The following is a 22,752-nucleotide window of genomic DNA, read 5'->3' as shown; positions in this document are numbered from 1 at the left end:
TATGAAGGGTGCAGATGGCGCTGAGGACTGATGGCATGGAGGGTGCAGACGGCGCTGAGGGCTGATGGCATGGAGGGTGCAGATGGCGCTGACGACTGATGGCATGGAGGGTGCAGATGGCGCTGACGACTGATGGCATGGAGGGTGCAGATGGCGCTGACGACTGATGGCATGGAGGGTGCAGACGGCGCTGAGGACTGATGGCATGGAGGGTGCAGATGGCGCTGAGGACTGATGGCATGGAGGGTGCAGATGGCGCTGAGGACTGATGGCATGGAGGGTGCAGATGGCGCTGAGGACTGATGGCATAGAGGGTGCAGACGGCGCTCAGGACTGATGGCATGGAGGGTGCAGATGGCGCTGAGGACTGATGGCATGGAGGGTGCAGACGGCGCTGAGGACTGATGGCATGGAGGGTGCAGACGGCGCTGAGGACTGATGGCATGGAGGGTGCGGTCTGATGAGTTTTTATAAAGGAAAACGTTCTTTCAATTAGTTTTTTCCTTATTACTCGATTAATCGATAGAATATTTGATTACTAAATAATCGATAGCCGCAGCCCTACGTCCATACTTCACTTTGGTGGCAACTGCATACACTTGGTTGTCTGATGTCCTACAGCAGAAGCATGCGGCTGAAGAATATACATACAGGTTTTATACATATGTAATTTTGAAATCATGGAGAGGGTGTCACTTACGAACATTATTACGCCTTTTTAAACACCCATGTAACTATTTTATTGCATGGGCATTTTTGCACTGCACAAAAGACTACTGAAGGTGTGCCTAATTAATGATAAGGCGCAGACCCCTAAATTATGTCCATACTCCGGCCACAAAGCCAGCGCAAAAGGGAAGTAAAAGGCAGGTGTGAAATACCAGTCTTAGTAAATGACCCCCACTGTCTTTACAAACATGGCTCTATGAGCACGGCCAAACAGGGGAGCTGTGACATGGCCACTGTGCGGCTGAAAATCACATGGCCACGCACGCCGCGGCGGTATTCTATTAGCTCATGTGAATTAGTTATTCAGCGTTTATTCCGATCTGAGCATAGCTGCCAGCACCATATGGACGCAGGGAAACACATCCCAGGGGGTGGTATGTGAACAGGGTGAACACACGGCCGTACTGTCTGTACATTACACACAACCCCGCACATCATATACACACACCGCCCCCAACAGTGCACGCGGTAAGCGTTAGGCGCCATTTACAGCTATGCCGCATCCATTTGCACAAATATACTGGCGAAGGCTGATTTAGTTCATTTACCCTTCATAGAGCCCATTCAGTGGCTGTTCTTCTTGACGCACCACCCACACAGATCTGCTGCGCATAATTCCTCACACGTACAGCTCTGCTGAGCACACGGTAAGCACAGTGCATCACACAGCACTGCTAAACATAGAGGGGAGATTTACCAACTGGTGTAAGGAAAAACAGGCTTAGGGTGGGTTCACACTAGTGTTAGGGATTCCGTTATAGAATGGTTATAACGGAAAATAACGGAATCCATAAGACGGAAGGACTTTGTTTTCCGTCTTGCATAACGAGACCCAGACGGATCCGTTATGCTTTCCCATAGACTTCTATTAGGACTCTTTTAAAGGCTTCCGTTTTGCATTCTGTCTGGGCGTTCTAACCATGCTATAACGGAAAGCCATAACAGAATCCCTAACGCTAGCGTGAACCCACGCTTAGTTGCCCATAGCAACTAGGGATAAGCGAAATCGACCTCGGATGAAACATCCAAAGTCGATTCTCATAAAACTTGGCTTCAATACTGTACGAAGCAGGAGCTCCGTACAGTATTAGAATGTATTGGCTCCTATGAGCCGAAGTTATTACTTTGCGAAGTCTCGGTTCCAAGTGGTATCGTGGAACCGAACCCGAGTTCAGAAAAGTATTTTTTTTACTAGAAATCAATTTATGAAGTTATTACTTGAAGTCTCGCGAGACTTCGCAAAGTAATACATTCGGCTCTTAGGAGCAAATACATTCTAATACTGTATGGAGCGCTACCTCGGTACAGTATTTAAAGGGAACCTGTCACCGGGATTTGGGGTATAGAGCTGAGGACATGGGTTGCTAGATGGCCACTAGCACATCCGCAATACCCAGTCCCCATAGCTCGGTGTGCTTTTATTGTGTAAAAAAACCCGATTTGATACATATGCAAAGTAACCTGAGACGAGTTCCTGTCCCTGACTCATCCCACATACAGGACTCATCTGAGGTTAATTTGCATATGTATAAAATCGGTTTTATTACACAATAAAAGCACACAGAGCTATGGGGACTGGGTATTGCGGCTGTGCTAGCGGCCATCTCACAAATGCATTGCAAGAACGGATCCGTTTCCAATTTTTTTTTCACATTTTTACTGCTCTGCGCAAGGACGGTTTCGGCACGAATACATTTTAATGTAAATTAATGGCGGATCTGACAACTGATCTGGAATTTTGGACGGAGATAATACCGCAGCATGCTGTGGTATTTCCTTCCTCCAAAACGCTGTACAGTGACTGAACTGAAGACGTCCTGATACATCCTGAACAGATTTCTCTCCATTCAGAATTCATGGGGATAAAACTGATCAGTTCTTTTCCGGTAGAGAGCCCCTAGGACGGAAAAACGCTAGTGTGAAAATAGCCTAAGGCCTCATGCACATGACAGTATTATCTTTTGCGGTCCGCAAAAAGGGGTTCCGTTGGTCCGTGATCCGTGTGTCTTCCTTTATTTTTGGAGGATCTCCAGACATGAAGGAAAGTAAAAAAAAAAAAAAAATCTAAGTCAAGTTTGCAATGCAAATTGACTTGAATGGGTCCGCGAACCGTTTTCTGTGAAAAAAATAGGACAGGTTATATTTTTTTGACGGACTGAAAACACGGATCACAGAGGTGGATGACAAACAGTGCATTAGCCGATTTTTCAACGGACCTATTGAAAGTCAATGGGTCCGCAGAAAATCACGAAAAACGTTGCAACGGACATGGAATAAAACAACGGTCGTGTGCATTAGGCCTAAACCAGATCTACTTTTCACCAGAGTTGAAACCTCCCACAGTGCATCACACACATACAAAGCTCATCACACACATGCACAGCTCTGCTGAGCACAGCGCGTCACACACATACACAGCTCTGCTGAGCACAGCGCGTCACACACATACACAGCTCTGCTGAGCACAGCGCGTTACACACATACACAGCTCTGCTGAGCACAGCGCGTCAAGCACATACACAGCTCTGCTGAGCACAGCGCGTCACGCACATACACAGCTCTGCTGAGCACAGCGCGTCACGCACATACACAGCTCTGCTGAGCACAGCGCGTCACACACATACACAGCTCTGCTGAGCACAGCGCGTCACACACATACACAGCTCTGCTGAGCACAGCGCGTCAAGCACATACACAGCTCTGCTGAGCACAGCGCGTCACACACATACACAGTACATCACACACATACACAGCTCTGCTGAGCACAGTACGTCACGCGCACACACAGCTCTGCTGAGCACAGCGCGTTACACACATACACAGCTCTGCTGAGCACAGCGCGTCAAGCACATACACAGCTCTGCTGAGCACAGCGCGTCACGCACATACACAGCTCTGCTGAGCACAGCGCGTCACGCACATACACAGCTCTGCTGAGCACAGCGCGTCACACACATACACAGCTCTGCTGAGCACAGCGCGTCACACACATACACAGCTCTGCTGAGCACAGCGCGTCAAGCACATACACAGCTCTGCTGAGCACAGCGCGTCACACACATACACAGTACATCACACACATACACAGCTCTGCTGAGCACAGTACGTCACGCGCACACACAGCTCTGCTGAGCACAGCGCGTCACGCGCACACACAGCTCTGCTGAGCACAGCGCGTCACGCGCACACACAGCTCTGCTGAGCACAGCGCGTCACGCGCATACACAGCTCTGCTGAGCACAGCGCGTCACGCACATACACAGCTCTGCTGAGCACAGCGCGTCACGCACATACACAGCTCTGCTGAGCACAGCGCGTCACGCACATACACAGCTCTGCTGAGCACAGCGCGTCACGCACATACACAGCTCTGCTGAGCACAGCGCGTCACGCACATACACAGCACTGCTGAGCACAGCGCGTCACACACATACACAGCACTGCTGAGCACAGTACATCACACACATACATAGCTCTGCTGAGCACAGCGCGTCACGCACATTCACAGTACATCACACACATACACAGCTCTGCTGAGCACAGTACATCACACACACAGCTCTGCTGAGCACAGTACATCACACACATGCACAGCTCATCACACACATACACAGCACGTCACACACATATATACACCTCCCTCCTCTAATCTATAAGCCTCTCTTCCTTCTCTCAGGTGCTGACACTTCCGGGAACCACAGAGCCTGACTCCTCCCCCAACACGTGACCGGTCACATGGCCATGACGTCATCATCAAAGGTCCTGTAACCCGGTACTATCTATCATCTGCCATGTCTGCGGCTCCTGTAGTGCAGTCAGCCCCGGGGCTGTGTGCGCTGTCTGTCCTCTGCTGCCTGACCCTGGCCTGCTCCTATGTGGGCAGCCTGTATGTGTGGAAGAGTGAGCTGTCCAGGTAGAGGGGGAGGGCAGGGCTGCATCCCTGTGCCACCTGCTGTGTGACTCACTGCTGTGTTCTCTCCTCAGGGACCACCCTGCAGTCATCAAGAGGAGGTTCACCAGCGTCCTCATCGTGTCCTCCTTGTCACCGTTATTTCTCTGGCTATGGAAGGAGTTGACTGGCATCAAGGTATGTAGCAGAGCGGAGCCTCACCAACTCTGCTATGTAACCTGCAGGGTGTTCCTGGGATGCAGCCACGAAAAGCGGTCAGTCCGCAGGACAATGTGTGAGGGTAAAGTCATCCTGAATGACACACAGCATAGGCTGGGTGAATAATGTGGAGCGTAGGACCCCCAACCCCCCTGGGCGCCAGGCGGAGCGAGGGACTATCGCCTTCCCCCCGGGCGCCAGGCGGAGGGAGGGACTATCCCCTTCCCCCCGAGCGCCAGGCGGAGCGAGGGACTATCGCCTTCCCCCCGGGCGCCAGGCGGAGCGAGGGACTATCGCCTTCCCCCCGGGCGCCAGGCGGAGCGAGGGACTATCGCCTTCCCCCCGGGCGCCAGGCGGAGCGAGGGACTATCGCCTTCCCCCCTGGGCGCCAGGCGGAGCGAGGGACTATCGCCTTCCCCCCTGGGCGCCAGGCGGAGCGAGGGACTATCGCCTTCCCCCCCGGGCGCCAGGCGGAGCGAGGGACTATCGCCTTCCCCCCGGGCGCCAGGCGGAGCGAGGGACTATCGCCTTCCCCCCGGGCACCAGGCGGAGCGAGGGACTATCGCCTTCCCCCCGGGCGCCAGGCGGAGCGAGGGACTATCGCCTTCCCCCCGGGCGCCAGGCGGAGCGAGGGACTATCGCCTTCCCCCCGGGCGCCAGGCGGAGCGAGGGACTATCGCCTTCCCCCCGGGCGCCAGGCGGAGCGAGGGACTATCGCCTTCCCCCCGGGCGCCAGGCGGAGCGAGGGACTATCGCCTTCCCCCCGGGCGCCAGGCGGAGCGAGGGACTATCGCCTTCCCCCCGGGCGCCAGGCGGAGCGAGGGACTATCGCCTTCCCCCCGGGCGCCAGGCGGAGCGAGGGACTATCTCCTTCCCCCCTGGGCATAAAGGAAGGTGATTGACAGATGATTATAAAGTTGTTTTTACATGGTTTACCATGCGGACAGGGGGTGCTCTTATGTGATTGGAATACACTTTAATAGACCTATGACTGCATAGGAATAACTAAATAGGTTTATTGGGCCTGTCAGTGTCCCTTTAAGGCTCATTTCACACTAGCGTTTTTGCAGCGGACAGCATCCTGACTGAACTCTGACCCCATCATTTCTATGGTTAACGTGCACTTGAGTGTTTTTCGCTGGCCATCTGTCCATTCAGGAAGGATCACAGTATGTTCTACATTCATCTGTTCTTCACGCAGCCCTGGTCCTTTCAAGTCAATGGGTCAGTGAAAAAAACCTGACAGCGCACATGGCATCTAGATCCAATCTGAAGGTTAGGCCTCATGCACACGACCGCTGTTTTGGTCCGCATCCGAGCCACAGTTTTTGCAGGTTGAATGCGGACCCGTTCACTTCAATGGGCATCAGTTGCTCTATCCTGTAGGCAGTTATATCAATGGCTGTCCGCATCGTTCCGCAAATTGCGGAATGCACACGGACGCCATCCGCAAAACACACAACGGTCGTGTGCATGAGGCCTTACTAGGAGATGCTGAGTGTTATTATTCAGTTTTTCTTGATGTGCGTGAGAAACTGATTTAAAGTGGATGCAATTCTGATGGGGAAAAAACTGAGACCCTGCAGACAAAACTGATTGAACTTGCGTTTCACTGAACAGGCCTTCTGTATTGCTCATATGAAAGATACCCGAGGCTACAGTCACATGGCACTGGGGAGAAAATGATTTTTTTGAGAAACGGCCGTTAAAAATGGTCACTTGTCTGTGAAAACGAACACATTGCGACATGTCCAGTTCTTTATTTTTTTTGACAGCTGTTATTCACGAGCTGCCAGAAAACTAGCCGTTTGAATAACCGCCTAGACTGGCACTTTTTAAAGGGGGTGTCTGGGTTCAGAGCTGAACCCGGGACATACTCTTATTTTCGGTCAGGCAGCCCCCCTGTGCCTAGCATCGGAGCATCTCATGCTCCGATGCGCTCCCTTGCCCTGCGCTAGATCGCGCAGGGTACAGCCTCTTTTGTTTATCATAACACACTGCAGGGCAGAAGCTTCCGCCCGGCAGTGTGTTCGGTGATGTCACCGGCTCTGATGGGTGGGATTTAGCGCTGTACCTAGCCGTTTTACTGGCTAGGGCGGCGCTAAATCCTGCCCATCAGTACCAGTGATGTCACCAGGGTTCCTGGCAGCCCCATAGAGAGCCCTGGTACATCACTGGATCTCCAAAAAATGCCTTTGCCCTCCGCAATTTAGCGCAGGGCAAAGGAGAGCATCAGAGCATGAACTGCTCCGATGCTCCTGTTAGGGGGGCTGCCGGGGTGAAAATGGAGGAATGTCCGGGTTCAGCTCTGAACCCGGACAACCCCTTTAAAACGGCTGTCACAAAGCTGAAGACCTCTTTCACTTGAGCGATGCAGATTGTGTCAGGGTCTGTTCAGTGAAAAAACTGATGGTTTAAGTCGCAAGTTCCGTAAGTTTTGTTTGCGATTGCGTTCAGTGTTTGTGTCTTCTGTCAGGATTACATCTGCTTTTCATCAGTTTTTTCGCATGAATAAAAAATAAAACACGGCAAGTCCTAGAAACCATCAATGAAAAATGGGCTGCATCCGGATGACATGTGCTGTCAGTGTTTTACAATAAGGCCGAATGCCGAGAGCGGTCCGTGGTATGCCGGCCTGGATTCCTGTTCAGAGCAGTAGCGCATGGCATCATTGGTTGCTATGACGCAGTGCGCTTCATGCCGCCGCTGCACTACAGTAATACACTCGTATAGTGTGTTACTGTAGTGCAGCGGCGGCATGAAGCACATGGCGTCATAGCAACCAATGACGCCGTGTGCTACTGCTCTGAACAGGAATCCAGCCCGGCATACCACGGACCGCTCTTGGCCTTATTTTGTGTGTGAATTAACACCAAGAGACTGTTCTGTTTTTTTCTGTTTGAGCAACTGAGAAATAAATGCTCTTTGCACGGCGATATAGTGGCATGACGGATCCGACAGGGTGAACAGCCTGTCGGATCCGTCCTGCCGCTAGTGTGAAAGTAGCCTAACCCATTGACTTAAATGGATCAATCCTGCTGCCCTTTGTCAAAATGGATTGCATCCCGATATAAAACTCTCTCTCCACAGCTGTCTGCCTTGTCCGTGCTCTCTGTACTTCAGCAGTCTCTTCATGAGGTCTGGTCCTCCAGACGCACGGCTAAAGTTCTTATCCTCTGTATTCAGGATTATAATCCCTGACAAGTAGAGCAGAGATGAGGATGAGGCAGCTCTTTAACTCGGTGTCCTGAAGTAACTTGTCCTCCTGTGTGATTAGGACAGGTTCTGTGTGTACTAATAGGATGGCGGCCATTTTATTTTTTTCATAATGATTGTTCCCCAGACAAAACGAGCCATTAGAACTAATGAAAGGTATTTGATAATATAAGTAATATTTAAAGTGTAAGATTTCTTTGACTAGAATACCGGATGTGAAGAGTCTTCTTAGGGTGCCTGCACACAGTGCGGATTATGTGCGGTTCTCTGTGCGGAAAAACCGAATAGGATCAGACAAATCTCGGGTTAAGGCCTCATGCACACGACCGTGGTGTGTTTGGCGGTCCGAAAATCGCGGATCCGCAAAACATGAATGGCGTCCGTGCGCTTTCCGTTGCGGAACGGCACGGACAGCCTTTAATATAAATGCCTATTCTTGTCCGCAAAGCGCGGACAAGAATAGGACATGTTATATTTTTTTTTTAGCGGGGCAACGGATGCGGACAGCACACAGGTAGATTTTCAAATCTGCAGCATGTCAATTGTTACGTTTCTCTTGTGATTATTTCACCCTATTCAGTGGAGGGGTGAGATCTGCAGCAAATCCGCATCAAATTGGCAACAAAAATGCGCTAAATAGTGCGGATTTATGTTTTTTTTTTTTCCTGTGCGGTTTTGGTCAGATCTTTTGCACACCTTTATCAAAGCTCGCGCACACAGCCGTAGTCTTGGTCCGCATCCAATCTGCATTCTTTTGCAGCTACGTTGTGGACCCATTCATCTCAATGGGGCTGCAAAAGTATGCTGTCTGCATTTGCACGTCCGTTCTGCTGCCTCCTAAAAAAAAAAAATAGAACATATCCTATTCTTGTTTGTTTCCATCACATTTGTGGGGAATTACTCTGGTAGACATTGGTGCGGGTGCAGTATAGAGGCAAACGGAGTCCAGGTAATGAAGAAAAAAGAGCATTTATTTCTCAGTTGCTCAAACAGAAAAAACAGAACAGTCTCTTGGTGTTAATTCACACACAAAATAAGGCCGAATGCACACGGCCGTGTTCCGCGGCCGAGAGTGGTCCGTGGTATGCCGGGCTGGATTCCTGTTCAGAGCAGGAGTGCACGGCGTCATTGGTTGTTATGAAGCGCACAGCGTCATAGCAACCAATGATGCCGTGCGCTCCTGCTCTGAACAGGAATCCAGGTTGGCATACCACGGACCACTCTCGAACACGGCCGTGTGCATTCGGCCTTACAGCGAGCTTCACCTGGCTCCTTTATTGGAATGAGTCCTGTCCTGGCCGATCGCACAGCCACATAAAGATTTCCCCCAGGAGGCTGGGCGCTCTGTACGCCTGTGTCAGGACCCAGGCTCACAGTGACTTCCTTCCTTCTCCTCCCATCTGAGGTTGCTGCCTGGGAATTAAAATCCCAGCTCCAAAACCTGGTCCTGGAACGTGGGGAGTAGGCACCCACCCCAACTCTTTACCTACTCCCAATAAAAGCTGGCCCGGATAAGTATTAAAGGTGTCAACAGCTTCTGCTGTTAACACATAAAATCCGGCTCTTACCTCACCGAGGCCAGGAACCTCGGTGACACGTATCTGCCCTCCATTACGGTACCCTGCACCTTACCACACATTATACACTGCTCGTTTCCAGGTGTTGTGGCCACTGCTGCAAGCACTGATACGAGGCGGCCAGGAGCTGCTGGGCATGTGTGCCTATGTGCGCTCCCACAGTCCTGGCCACCAGAGAGACCTGCTCTTTCTTCTATATTGTGCAATCACGACCACCACTGATGGTTTACAGGGTGGTCCTAACCTCTGGAAACAAGCAGCCCATAATGTGATGGGAAAAATGAATCAAGCCAGCAAAGGAAGCAATATAGACAATCACAATACATTAGTAAGTGCCTTGTATCAACTTTCTCTACATGATAAATGCCATTTTCTTGACCCAACCCCTTTAACTTTTGTGGCCTTAAAATTCACATCATGGGGCACCTTAATTTGTGACTTTTTGAGCTTCTCGCCACTTTTGTAGAGAGAGAAGGGGCAGAGCCTCCCATGGCCTGCCAGATTTACTATAATGCCCACCAGAAGCTGGCATAAGTTATAACTAGTCTTCTTCGCTGGCCTAGATTTGGGTTTCTGGCTGACAGAGGGCCCGAGATGCACCTCATTTTTGTAATCAATTAGGCGCATCCCATTTTTAGGTAAAAAAAAAAATGCTGCAACTGAATGTTAAAGGAGTTTTCCAGTGATATAAAAATAAAAATCGTAGTGGGTTAAAAAAAAAAAAAAAGTATTGCCGATCACCCGGCTGTGCTTCCCATGACGGTGTCGGGGGATTGGTGGGGGTGAGTAATAATTCATGTTTGTTTAAAAAAAAAAAAACTATTCTGATCTGTTTTATGTTCTAGGACTATTGGTTTTGTGGACTATTGTTTATATTTTATGTTCACGATGTGAGAGAAGAAATATACAGCAGCACTCACCAGTGTGTTGTAGCAAACCGATTTAATACAACACACTGAGTGCCGCTGTATATTTCTTCTCTCACATCGTGATCATATGTACCTTACCTACTGCGACCAGCTGTGCACCACCGGCAGTGTGTAGATCCTCGTCGGCCCAGATAATCGCTACAGTGCGGACTGTTGGTGTAGCTGTGCCGCCCCCTTCTTTTACTTACATATTATATTTTATGTGATTGTGTTTTGGTCCGATAGTTGTAAAAAAAAATAATAATTAAATTGTTTAAAAAAATATTAAAGAGACAATATTATTCCATTTTCAAAAAATACCTTTTTCTTATTTATCATATAAAAAATTAAAGTAAATTGGATTGCCACATTCAACAATGTCCACAGTATTGCAATATCAAGCAACCATATTTATCCCAAAAAATGGATGTTGGAAACAAAAATCCCAATACCACTATTGGTCTCCTCATCTCTGAAAAAATTGAATAAAAAGTGATCTTATGTCATATGTATATGATGCCAATTAAACTACCTCACTATCTGCATGATACATGCACAGTTGCATTGCCAGAAAAAAAAAAAATATGGTGTCACAATATGGGGACACAAAGTATTTTTTAAAAAAATTTTGGAAGTAGTAAACGCAACATAAACTTTATAAGTTTGGTATTGTTGTAACTGCACTGACCCTTAAAATAAAATGATCAAGTCATTTCACTGGGTGTGTGCCGCACGTGAACAGAGCCTCCACAGGATCTTGTGAGAACACGGAAGATGTTTCCTGGCCTGGGGAATGTCAATCGAGCTGCCGGGGAAGGGAGGGAGTGAGCGGTTGGGGAAAGTCTGACTTCCAGGAGGTTTGATTCAGCCTTCAGCAAGCTAATTACTATGAAAGCAAGAATAAAAGTGCATTTTCTTGAGATCTTCAAGTTACACAGAGGGATCAAAAGTCACTTCTGGAGCATTGTAATTAGATGAAGAAGATACAGTGGGCAGTTTATGTCCCATAAATGAGCTGTCGGGGTCCCTTTAAGGGCTTAAAACTATTGAAAAAATCCTGTTTGTGTGATGGAGCCTTTATTTAGCTTCTCTCAGGTTCCATACTTAGGCCTCATGCACACGAACGTAGTGTATCCATTCCGTGCATTGGGGAACGCAATTTGCAGTCCCCAATGCATGGGCAACGTCTGTGCGGCGGCCGGGACGGATCGAGACCCTTTCAACTTGTACGGGTCCGTGATCCGTCCACTGCAAAAAAAAAAAATAATAGATCAAGTTCTATTTTTTTGCGGTGCGGAGGCACGGACAGAAACACTACGAAAGCACTTTGTTGTGGTTCTGTGGGGTTTCTATATTATTTCCAAATGATCCACTGGACCCAGGAGATAAAGGGGTACGGTTCAATAGTCTAAGACTATAATTCCTGTTTCTGGCCGTTTTTTAAAAAAATCAGTGGGGTTCCGATCCGTGCATCCGAATGGGTCCACATCCGTGATGCGAAGTATGCGGGCTGCAATACGGCCATGGGCACACAACGACCGTGTGCAAGAGGCCTTAGGCTACCTGCACACGAGTACCGGCTGCCTTGCAGAAATTCTGCGAGGGTTTTTGTGCATTTCTGCACCAAAAAGCGCATGTTACTTACGGTTTTGCCTCAGTTCTGACCCTTACATTAAAAAGGGTGAAATCTGCACAAAGAATTGACATACTGTGGATTTTCCGCTTGTGTACGTGAGATGTGTGAGATCCCATACGCTTTGCCGGTACCGTGTTATACTGCGATAATCTGTGTGTAGGTCACGTCAGCGCCATGCTCAAATGTAGCTGCTTTCTTGCTGGTTTTCAGTGCAGAAATTTTAGTTGCTGACTAGTCCTCAAAAATCTCCAGTTTAGTCATGTAAACCACTTTGCTTTTAATGGCAGATGAAATATAATGACAATAGAAATGTGCGTACATGTGAAAAGATATTTTCTTGAACAGTATGACAGTATGTATGCAGCGACAACGAGAGATTTGACTGTTTTAGGACCTTACCAAATGAATGACGCTCTCATATTGGAGATTGAGATAATTTACCTTGGTAGGATTGCTATTTATTTTATTTTATATAGCGCTACTATATTCCGCAGCGCTTTACAGACATTAGCCTCCAACTGTCCCCAATGGGGCTCACAATCTAAGGTCCCTATCAGTATGTCTTTGGAGTGTGGGAGGAAACTGGAGTACCCGGAGGAAACCCACACAAACACGGGGAGAACATACAAACTCCATGCAGATGTTGCCCTTGGTCTTACTTATCTGTCGTATGTGGCTTGCAGTATGGTATCCTGCCGTGTTAGTGAGCATTGCCTTTCCATCCCTAGACAGATGCCGCTATACTCTCTCTTATGGGTTTCCGTCTAGATGGGATCTTCACAGCAACCCTATTACCACTGCTGCTCACTATGGTAAGACGGGGCGTTTAAGATACTCAGTAGCTTTGTTCTTCTTACATCCCAAGTTCTGTTTAAAACACTTTCTTGTCCTCAAATGCAGATTTTGTTCCTTGGCCCTCTCGTCCAACTCTCTCTGGATTGCCCGTGGAGTCTTTTTGATGGCTTAAAAGTTGCTATCGGTAAGTGTTTTTTATGTGTTAAATGCAGTTAGTGTTTAGTGTGTGCACCTTCATCTGAGGTCTTGTTTTTCTGTAACCTGCAGATCCTCGTTTTTGGGTGCTCTGTTTGACTGACATGCGATGGCTTCGTAACCAGGTGATCGCCCCTCTTACAGAGGAATTGGTCTTTAGAGCCTGCATGCTGCCTATGTTGGTACCGTGTACTAGTCCGGGGACAGCTATTTTTACATGTCCGCTGTTTTTTGGCATTGGTAAGTATAGCAATATCTAAAGCGTTTCATGTGTCTTTGTGGATTATCTGCCATTGATGAGTACATAGCCTATTTTTTACTTTTAGGATATACCTTATAATGATTCAAAGGTAGCCTAACTGCCTCATTAAAGGGTTATTCTGAAAGAAGCCACACATACCTATCCGAGCTGACATAAGGGCTGTACACTGAGGCACATACCTGTCTGAGCTGACGTAAGGGCTGTACACTGAGGCACATAGCTGCCTGAGCTGACATAAGGGCTGTACACTGAGGCACATACCTGTCCGAGCTGACATAAGGGCTGTACACTGAGGCACATAGCTGCCTGAGCTGACATAAGGGCTGTACACTGAGGCACATACCTGTCCGAGCTGACATAAGGGCTGTACACTGAGGCACATAGCTGTCTGAGCTGACATAAGGGCTGTACACTGAGGCACATGCCTGTCTGAGCTGACAGAAGGGCTGTACACTGAGGCACATGCCTGTCTGAGCTGACAGAAGGGCTGTACACTTAGGCACATACCTGTCTGAGCTGACAGAAGGGCTGTACACTTAGGCACATAGCTGTCTGAGCTGAGAGAAGGGCTGTACACTGAGGCACATGCCTGTCTGAGCTGAGAGAAGGGCTGTACACTGAGGCACATGCCTGTCTGAGCTGACATAAGGGCTGTACACTGAGGCACATGCCTGTCTGAGCTGAGAGAAGGGCTGTACACTGAGGCACATGCCTGTCTGAGCTGACAGAAGGGCTGTACACTGAGGCACATAGCTGCCTGAGCTGAGAGAAGGGCTGTACACTGAGGCACATAGCTGCCTGAGCTGACAGAAGGGCTGTACACTGAGGCACATAGCTGTCTGAGCTGAGAGAAGGGCTGTACACTGAGGCACATAGCTGCCTGAGCTGACAGAAGGGCTGTACACTGAGGCACATAGCTGTCTGAGCTGAGAGAAGGGCTTTGCACTTCTTATATAAACATGTACATAAATTGTTAAAATGTTCTGCCTTTGTTTTACCAAATGTGAACAGGAGGTGGCAGCCATTATGACTCTGGAATGGCTGATATGGATGTAATTGTAACTGCTTGGTTCAGTGTAGATGCAGCGTTACCATAATTTTATTCTTAATAAAAGTGGTCATGAAGCTGTATGTACCTCCAAAATGGTATCAACGAAAACATCAACTGGTCAAGCAATACAAACATCAAAAACAGCAAAATAACTTTTTTTTTTCTTTTTGTTTATATCCTCCTCACAAAAACTTTTCAATACATAATAAAAAATAAAAAAAAATAGATCTATCTATCGATCTATCTATCCCAAAATGGTAAAGAAACAAGCGCTCATAAGGCTATTAAAGTTATAACTCTTAAAATGCAAGGATAAAAACATGACTTTGTTATGACGCCACAGACACTCGGTCACATTATTTTTCTGAGAAATACTTACCAGGCGACCACACGTGGTCTGTTGTGGAACGTTCACTGGAATTTGGCAGCACCAGCCACAGTACTGACTAGCCCCACAAACATGCAGTGTGTGTGACCTTTTCCCTGTGCGCTGTATATTAAAGCAATTCATTTTTACATCATGAACTCTCCCCATGAAGTGTAAGATGCAAAAATCCATTTTTGTGATGGCTGATGAGCTGTTGAAGGGGATTTTTGTTAAGGGTGGAGCAAATATATTAGGTGTGCTTAGTCTTGGTGGAAAAAAGCAAATGTATAACATCTACAAGATATAGCCTATATAGCAACAATTAACAAATCTTTGAGTCAATAAATAAAATGCATTAAAAAGGCAGAAGAGATATCCGTACTGACAAGTGGTGGTATCTGAGCGGTGACAGCGCAACCAGTACACATAGAATAAAGTGACTAAAGCCTGTATTAGTAGTATATGTGACGCACAGGATAGTTTTTGCAATTAAAAATGATTTAGGGCTCTTTCACACTTGCGTTGTTCTGTTCCGGCATAGAGTTCCGTCGTCGGGGCTCTATGCCGGAAGAATCCTGATCAGGATTATCCCAATGCATTCTGAATGGAGTGAAATCCGTTCAGGATGCATCAGGACGTCTTCAGTTCAGGACCGGAACGTTTTTTGGCCCGAGAAAATACCGCAGCATGCTGCGTTTTTTCTCCGGCCAAAAATCCTGAACACTTGCCGCAAGGCCGGATCCGGAATTAATGCCCATTGAAAGGCATTGATCCGGCCTTAAGCTAAACGTCGTTTCGGCGCATTGCCGGATCCGACGTTTAGCTTTTATTGAATGGTTACCATGGCTGCTGGGACGCTAAAGTCCTGGCAGCCATGGTAAAGTGTAGTGGGGAGCGGGGGAGCAGTATACTTACCGTCCGTGAGGCTCCCGGGGCGCTTCAGAGTGACGTCATTCTGGAGCGCCCCGGGAGCCGCACGGATGGTAAGTATACTGCTCCCCCGCTCCCCACTACTACTATGGCAACCAGGACTTTAATAGCGTCCTGGCTGCCATAGTAACACTGAACGCATTTTGAAGACGGATCCGTCTTCAAATGCTTTCCGTTCACTGCGGATCCGGCGTGTAATTCCGGCAAATGGAGTACACGCCGGATCCGGACAACGCAAGTGTGAAAGAGCCCTTATTTAGTTTTTCACATTCAGAGATTCATGGTCCAGTTTACAGAACATTACTTAATTACCACTTTCCATATTAAAAACCGAACGTTTCGATCCATGCAGACCTTCCTCAGCGGCTTTGGAATTTCCGTGGTTTAAAAGCGGCTTGTATGGAGACCAGATACGTTCAGGTTTTTAATATGGAAAGTGGTTATTTATTTTTTCTGTAAATTGGATCATAAACCTCCTGAATGTGGAAATCACAAAATACATTTCTAATTGCAAAAACTGTCCTGTGTCACATTTATACTAATCGGCGGCAGTATTATACACGAATTAAAAAAATAAATAAATAAAAAAAAATAATTATATATATATATATATATATATATATATATATATATATATATATATATATTTAATTAATATATTTTATACTACTGATTATTGACCATTAGTGTGTGGTAATCCACTATTTAACACAGTAAAGCCTGTATTACACTAGCAGATTGTCGACCAGATCATCACTAGCAAGCATTCATAGGAGCGTAGTAATACTGCCGCCGATTACCCGATAAACGAGCAATAAAGATTTTTAAGCCTGCTTAAAAATTTGTTTGCCTGCGGCAGATCATGCCATGTAATCACAATCTGCTGCCGGCAAACAGTTATTCAGTATGGGGAATGAGAGATTGCATTAGTGATCCCTCCTCCCCATACTGAGGAGGAAATCGCTGCATGATGTAATACCAGCGGCCTACTCTGGCAATTTCCAGGACCGCTTCCCTCCCAACCATTACCCGTATGATCGCCTGGTGTAATACTAACCTAAGTGCATAATACTGCATACATGATTACATTCCCAGGTCAACAAAAGGAACAATTCCATATAGAGATAATGGACACACATACAGTTAGCAGTACTGACATAACATGAGGCCAGTTTACACAGCCCGGTGGAGCAAGCAATTGTCAGAAAGGTAACGCTCTTTCCTGACAGTCGCATGCTCGTCAGTGGAGACCTCTGCATTTATATGTAGCAATCTCCTCCACAGTTTGGGGAGGAGCGATCACTTGCCATCGCTCCTCCTCATACAGAACCAATGTTTCTGGGCAGCAGAGAGCGGATTAGCTTACGTGGGAAACGCGAAAAATTTGAATATTGTGCAAAGTTCATTTTTCCAACTCATCACCACGACTGCCCATAAGGAGATTGACCCCTGACCTCTGTAGGGGCAGGAACAGAGAGAGGGGTTTAAATTCCCCCCCCCCCCCACCAGAGGACGGGGGCAGAGAGAGGTCTCTCTCCCCAGGAGGCGATCTCCCACCGGGCCTCCTATGGCTTTAGCTGGGCTGCTCGTCGGGCGCTTTAGCGCTATGCGGCAGCGTCCCTTCCGGGAGACGGAGGAAGTGACTTGTATGTCACGCATCTCATGCAACATCGGCACATGGAAGTGCTGAGACAACAATCCGTTGTTTGTGCCGCCATGCCAGCGGAACCCCACTCTCCAGGAGACCACTCTGCGACACCTGCCGTAATTTCCCCTTTGGGGAAATGTGCTTGTTTCACCGCTGGTTTTTTGCACTTGTGGTCAGGGAACTCCTCTCCTCCTATACTCAGGCTTGGGGGCAAAATATACTATTATATATGTATTTATATATTTCAGACTGATTGGGGTCGCTCTCCCCTTCTAGGTCCCTAAGGAGGCGCAGAAGAAAGTTAGGAAGCCCGCTAAGTGCATATCGTGCTATAAACGGCTTCCAGACGATTACCATAAAAGGCTATGTAAGGACTACATTTCAAGTGTTATACGTGAAGAACAACTTTCTTTAATTGAGGAATTTAGGTCCATGATTCACGAGGAATCCAAATTCTCTCTATCTCAGCTAGGGATCCACCTCCAACTAAAAGACAGAGAATAGCATCCCCCTCTTCCACAGATTCAGACGATATAGCTGAAGATGCTTCGTCCTCTAGACCCTGGGATGACTAGGGGGCTTCCTCTGAGGTAGAATTCTCTGAATCCGACAGAATATTTAGTTTTTCCTCTGAATGTATGCCAGACTTACTAAAGGCTGTCAGAGCCACTATGGGGGTGGAGGAAGCCCAGAAGTCTCATTCCGTACAGGATTAATTGTTTGGAGGACTTTGAGTTCAAAAGTTTTTTCTGATAAATGAGAATATGCGTGAGATGGGTCTCGACGAGTGGTCTGATCACGAAAAACCCAGTTTGGGGGTGCTTAAGTCTTTTTTAGAAATTGCCTTCTATTTGATCCTAACGAGTGCAAAATATTTGATGAGACACCAAAGATCGATGTTCAGGTCGCAAAAGTAAATAAAAAAACAGCTTTACCCTTCGAGGACGCCTCCCGGTTACGCAACCACATGGACCGGAAGGCGGACAATTTATTTAAAAAATCCTGGGAGTCCGCAATGTATAACCTAAAGTCCAATATTGCCGCTACCTCGGTGGCAAGGGCCATGGGATTGTGGTTAAATGAATTGGAGGCTCATATCCGAGACAAGACCCCTAGGGAGGAAATCCTAATTCCCTTCCCCTGCTAAAGTCTGCCACCACATTTATGGCGGATGCATCGGCGGAATCTGTAAGATTCGCTGCCAAGGATGCCAGCCTATCCAATGCTGCCCGCCGGGCCTTGTGGATGAAGTGCTGGTCGGGGGACAAGTGCAGATCCTCTCTAGCTCGATGGATTAGGGACACCCATCTCCCTTTGCTATGAGATCCAGGGCCTTCCCTGCCCCTCCAATCTAAGAGCCCATTCGACTAGAGCCATGTCTTCTTTCCAGGCTGAAAGGGCCAGAGCTTCTCTAGAGGACATCTGAAAAGCTGCTACGTGGTCTAGCATACCTACCTTTGAGACACTATAGACTAGACCTTTCCAGTAGCTCAGACTTGTCTTTTGGACGTAAGGTCCTTCAGGCTGTCGCCCCCCCCTAAATTTATAATTTTGTATATCTCCTTGTGGGCCGTCGTGGTGATGAGTTGGAAAGCCGGAATTAGACTTGCCGGTAATTCAGTTTCCACAAAATCACCACGACTTCACATATATTCCCTACCCTAATTTTTTGCTTTGTTTTAGAGGTTATGAATTTATATCCTCTTGAGTTATTGTTTATCCACCACTTTTTTATGTCTCTGTATTTTGGACACACTGGTGGTGGGAGGGGGAGGATTTAAACCCTCTCTCTGTTCCTGCCCCTACAGAGGTCGGGGGTCAATCTCCTTGTGGGCCGTCGTGGTGATTTTTGTGTAAACTGAATTACCGGTAGATCTAATTCCGGCTATTTCAGTATGAGAAAGACTTATTACATGCAAAGCAAGATATTTCAAGCCTTTGTTATAATTTGGATGATTATGGCTTACAGCTTATGAAACCCCAAAGTCACAATCTCAGGTGCCCTTTGCTCAGGAGGTATGGACTAGACTAGATTAATTGACTAGAGTTTGACACTTTGAGCCTAGAATATTGAACCTTTTCACAATATTCATGCTACTCCTTTTAAGTTTCATTACTGAAATGAACTTTAGCACAATATTCTAATTTTTCATGTTTCACCTGTATAAGCAATGATTTACAGTGCCTTGCAAAGGTATTCATCCTTCTTGACTTTTTTCATATTTTGGTGCCTCACAACCTGGAATTAACATGGATTGTTTGATTTGTATCATTTAATTAGCAGAACATGCCCACAACTTTGAAGAATTTTTTTTTTTTTTTTTTTTTTTTTTTTTATGGTGAAGCAAACTACAAAATAAGAGAAAAAGTAAATTTGCATAACTATTCACCTCCCTAAAGTCAATACTTTGTAGAGCCACCTTTTGCGGCAATCCCAGCTCCAAGTCTCTTTGGATAAGTCTTTATGAGCTTGCCACATCTTACCACTGGGATTTTTGCCCATTACTCCTTGCAGAACTGCTCCAGCTCCTTCAAGTTGGATGGTTTGCACTTGTGAACACAGATTTTCTATTGGATTTGGATCTGGGCTTTGACTAGGCTGTTCCAACACATTTACATGTTTCCCCTTTAAACCACTCAAGTGTTGCTTTAGCAGTGTGTTTGGGGTCATTGTCCTGCTGGAAGGTGAACCTCCGTCCTAGCCTCAAACTACACACAGAGTGGTACAGGTTTTTCTCAAGAATATCCCTGCATTTAGCACCATCCATCTTGCCTCAACTCTGACCAGTTTCCCAGTTCTGGCTGCTGAAAAACATCCCTACAGCATGATGCTGCCACAACCATGTTTCACTGTGGGGATGGTGTTCTTTGGGTTATGTGTTTTCTTTGATCACCGTTCAATTTTGGTCATTAAACCGGAACACCTTTCTCCATACATTTTGGGAGTCTCCCACATGCCTTTTCGCAAACTCGCAATGTGCTTTTTTGTTTTTTGCTGAAAGTAATGGCTTTCTTCTGGCTACTCTGCCATAAAGCCCAACTCTGTGGAGCGTACGGCTTATTGTCGTCCTGTGTAGAGATACTCCAGTCTCTGCTGTGGAACTTTACTGCTCCTCCAGGGTTACCTTAGGTCTCTGTGCTGCCTCTCTGATTAATACCCTCCTTGCCCGATCTGTGAGTTTTGGTGGGTTTGCTGTTGTGCCATGTTCGTTCCATTTGCTTATGATTTGATGGTGCTCCTGAGGATCATCAAAGATTTGGATAATAAATAATAATAATAATAATAAATATATATTATATAATTTTTTTTTTTTATATTATACACACAGTGGATATAAAAAGTCTACACACCCCTGTTAAAATGTCAGGTTTCTGTGATGTAAAAAAATGTGACAGAGATACCATAAATCATTTCAGAACTTTTTCCCCCTTTACTGTGACCTATAAATTGTACAACTCAATTGAAAAACAAACTGAAATCTTTTAGGTAGAGGGAGAAAAAAAATAAAAATATATATGGTTGCATAAGTGTGCACACCCTTTAACTAATACTTTGTTGAAGCACCTTTTTGATTTTATTACAGCACTCAGTCTTTTTGGGTATGAGTCTATCAGCATGGCACATTTTGATTTGGCAAGATTTACCCACTCTTTGCAAAAACACTCCAAATCTGTCAGATTGCGAGGGCATCTCCTGTGCACAGCCCTCTTCAGATCACCCCACAGACTTTCAATCAGATTCAGGTCTGGGCTCTGGCTGGGCCATTCCAAAACTTTAATCTTCTTCTGGTGAAGCCATTTCCTTGTTGATTTGGATGTATGCTTTGGGTCGTTGTCATGCTGAAAGATGAAGTTCCTCTTCATGTTAAGCTTTCTAGCAGAGGCCTGAAGGTTTTGTTCTATTATTGACTAGTATTTGGAACTGTTCATAATTCCCTCTAGCTTAACTAAGGCCCCAGTTCCAGCTGAAGAAAAACAGCCCCAAAGCTTGATGCTGCCACCACCATGCTTTACTGTAGGTATGGTGTTCTTTTGGTGATGTGCAGTGTTGTTTTTGCACCAAACATATCTTTTGGAATTATGGCCAAAAAGTTCAACCTTGGTTTCATCAGACCATAACACCTTTTTCCCAGTGCTTTTGGGAGACTTCAGATGTGTTTTTGCAAAATGTAGCCTGGCTTGGATGTTTTTTTTCGTAAGAAAAGGCTTTCGTCTTGCCACTCTACCCCATAGCCCAAACATATGAAGAATACGGGAGATTGTTGTCACATGTACCACACAGCCAGTACTTGCCAGATATTCCTGCAACTCCTATAATGTTGCTGTAGGCCTCTTGGTAGCCTCCCAGACCAGTTTTCTTCTCGTCCAGTTCTTGGTAATGTCACTGCTGTGCCATTTTTTCTGCACTTGATGATGACTGTTCCATAGTATATCTAATGCCTTGAAATTTATTTTGTACCCTTCTCCTGACTGATGCCTTTTAACAATGAGATCCCTCTGATGCTTTGGAAGCTCTCTGTGGACCATGGCTTTTGCTGTGGAATGCGACTAAGAGAATTTCAGGAAAGACCAACTAGAGCAGCTGAACTTTATTTGGGGTTAATCAGAGGCACTTTAAATGATGGCAGGTATATGCTGACTCCTACTTAACAGGATTTAGAATGTGATTGTTTAATTCTGAACACAGCTTCATCCCCAGTTATAAGAGGGTGTGCACACTTATGCAATCACATTATTTTAGTTTTTTGTTTTTGTTTTATTCCCTCCACCTAAAAGATTTCCGTTTGTTTTTTTTGTTTATAGGTCACATTAAAGGTGGATAAAGTTCTGAAATGATTTATATTTGTCCTCCACAGATTCCCCCCATAACAGCGTCCTCCACAGATTCCCCCCATAACAGATTATCTGGAACAAGCCTTCATATTAATCTTCGTCCCTGATAATCTTGCAGACAACTTGACAGTGTTAAAGGGCCTATACAGACTGCAGTTAGCGCTAATTCCCACTGTGGGTTTCGCTGCAGCTTCCTCTGGTCATCACTTTCTGCAAATACCTTTTTTGGATTAATTCGGAAGAGGTAATTTTTCTGCTTTATTCTCATGTGTAATTTATTTTATTTTTTTTCAGCTCATTTTCATCATGTCATTGAACAGCTGAGGTTTCGGCAGGGAACTGTTCTGAGCATATTTCTGTCTGCTGGTATGTAATGTTGCATTCCCAATACTGTGATTTTAGAATTCTTGATCCTTTTTCAAATTCTTAATCCCTTTTTTTGTTTGTCTCTTCTTTATTGCTTCATTTGCACCATTAAGGCAATGTTATTGTTTTCT

At 46.4% G+C, this 22,752-nt stretch overlaps 1 protein-coding gene across 1 annotated transcript in view; it reads left to right on the top strand.

Annotated features, from left to right (window-relative positions):
• The first annotated feature begins 4,241 nt into the window (after positions 1 to 4,241).
• Positions 4,242 to 22,752, top strand: part of RCE1 (Ras converting CAAX endopeptidase 1) — a 23,780-nt gene continuing 5,269 nt past the window's right edge. The window contains exons 1-6 of the mRNA XM_044269334.1: positions 4,242 to 4,642; positions 4,714 to 4,816; positions 12,903 to 12,986; positions 13,075 to 13,153; positions 13,237 to 13,404; positions 22,550 to 22,621. Of these exons, the coding sequence (XP_044125269.1) occupies positions 4,521 to 4,642; positions 4,714 to 4,816; positions 12,903 to 12,986; positions 13,075 to 13,153; positions 13,237 to 13,404; positions 22,550 to 22,621 (628 nt within the window). The 5' untranslated portion in view covers positions 4,242 to 4,520. The remainder of the gene's footprint in view (positions 4,643 to 4,713; positions 4,817 to 12,902; positions 12,987 to 13,074; positions 13,154 to 13,236; positions 13,405 to 22,549; positions 22,622 to 22,752) is intronic.

Source organism: Bufo gargarizans, chromosome 10, assembly GCF_014858855.1.
Source record: "Bufo gargarizans isolate SCDJY-AF-19 chromosome 10, ASM1485885v1, whole genome shotgun sequence".
Taxonomy (NCBI): Eukaryota; Metazoa; Chordata; class Amphibia; order Anura; family Bufonidae; genus Bufo; species Bufo gargarizans.
Note: the sequence above shows the minus strand (reverse complement) of the source record. Positions and strands in the feature narration are given on the sequence as shown.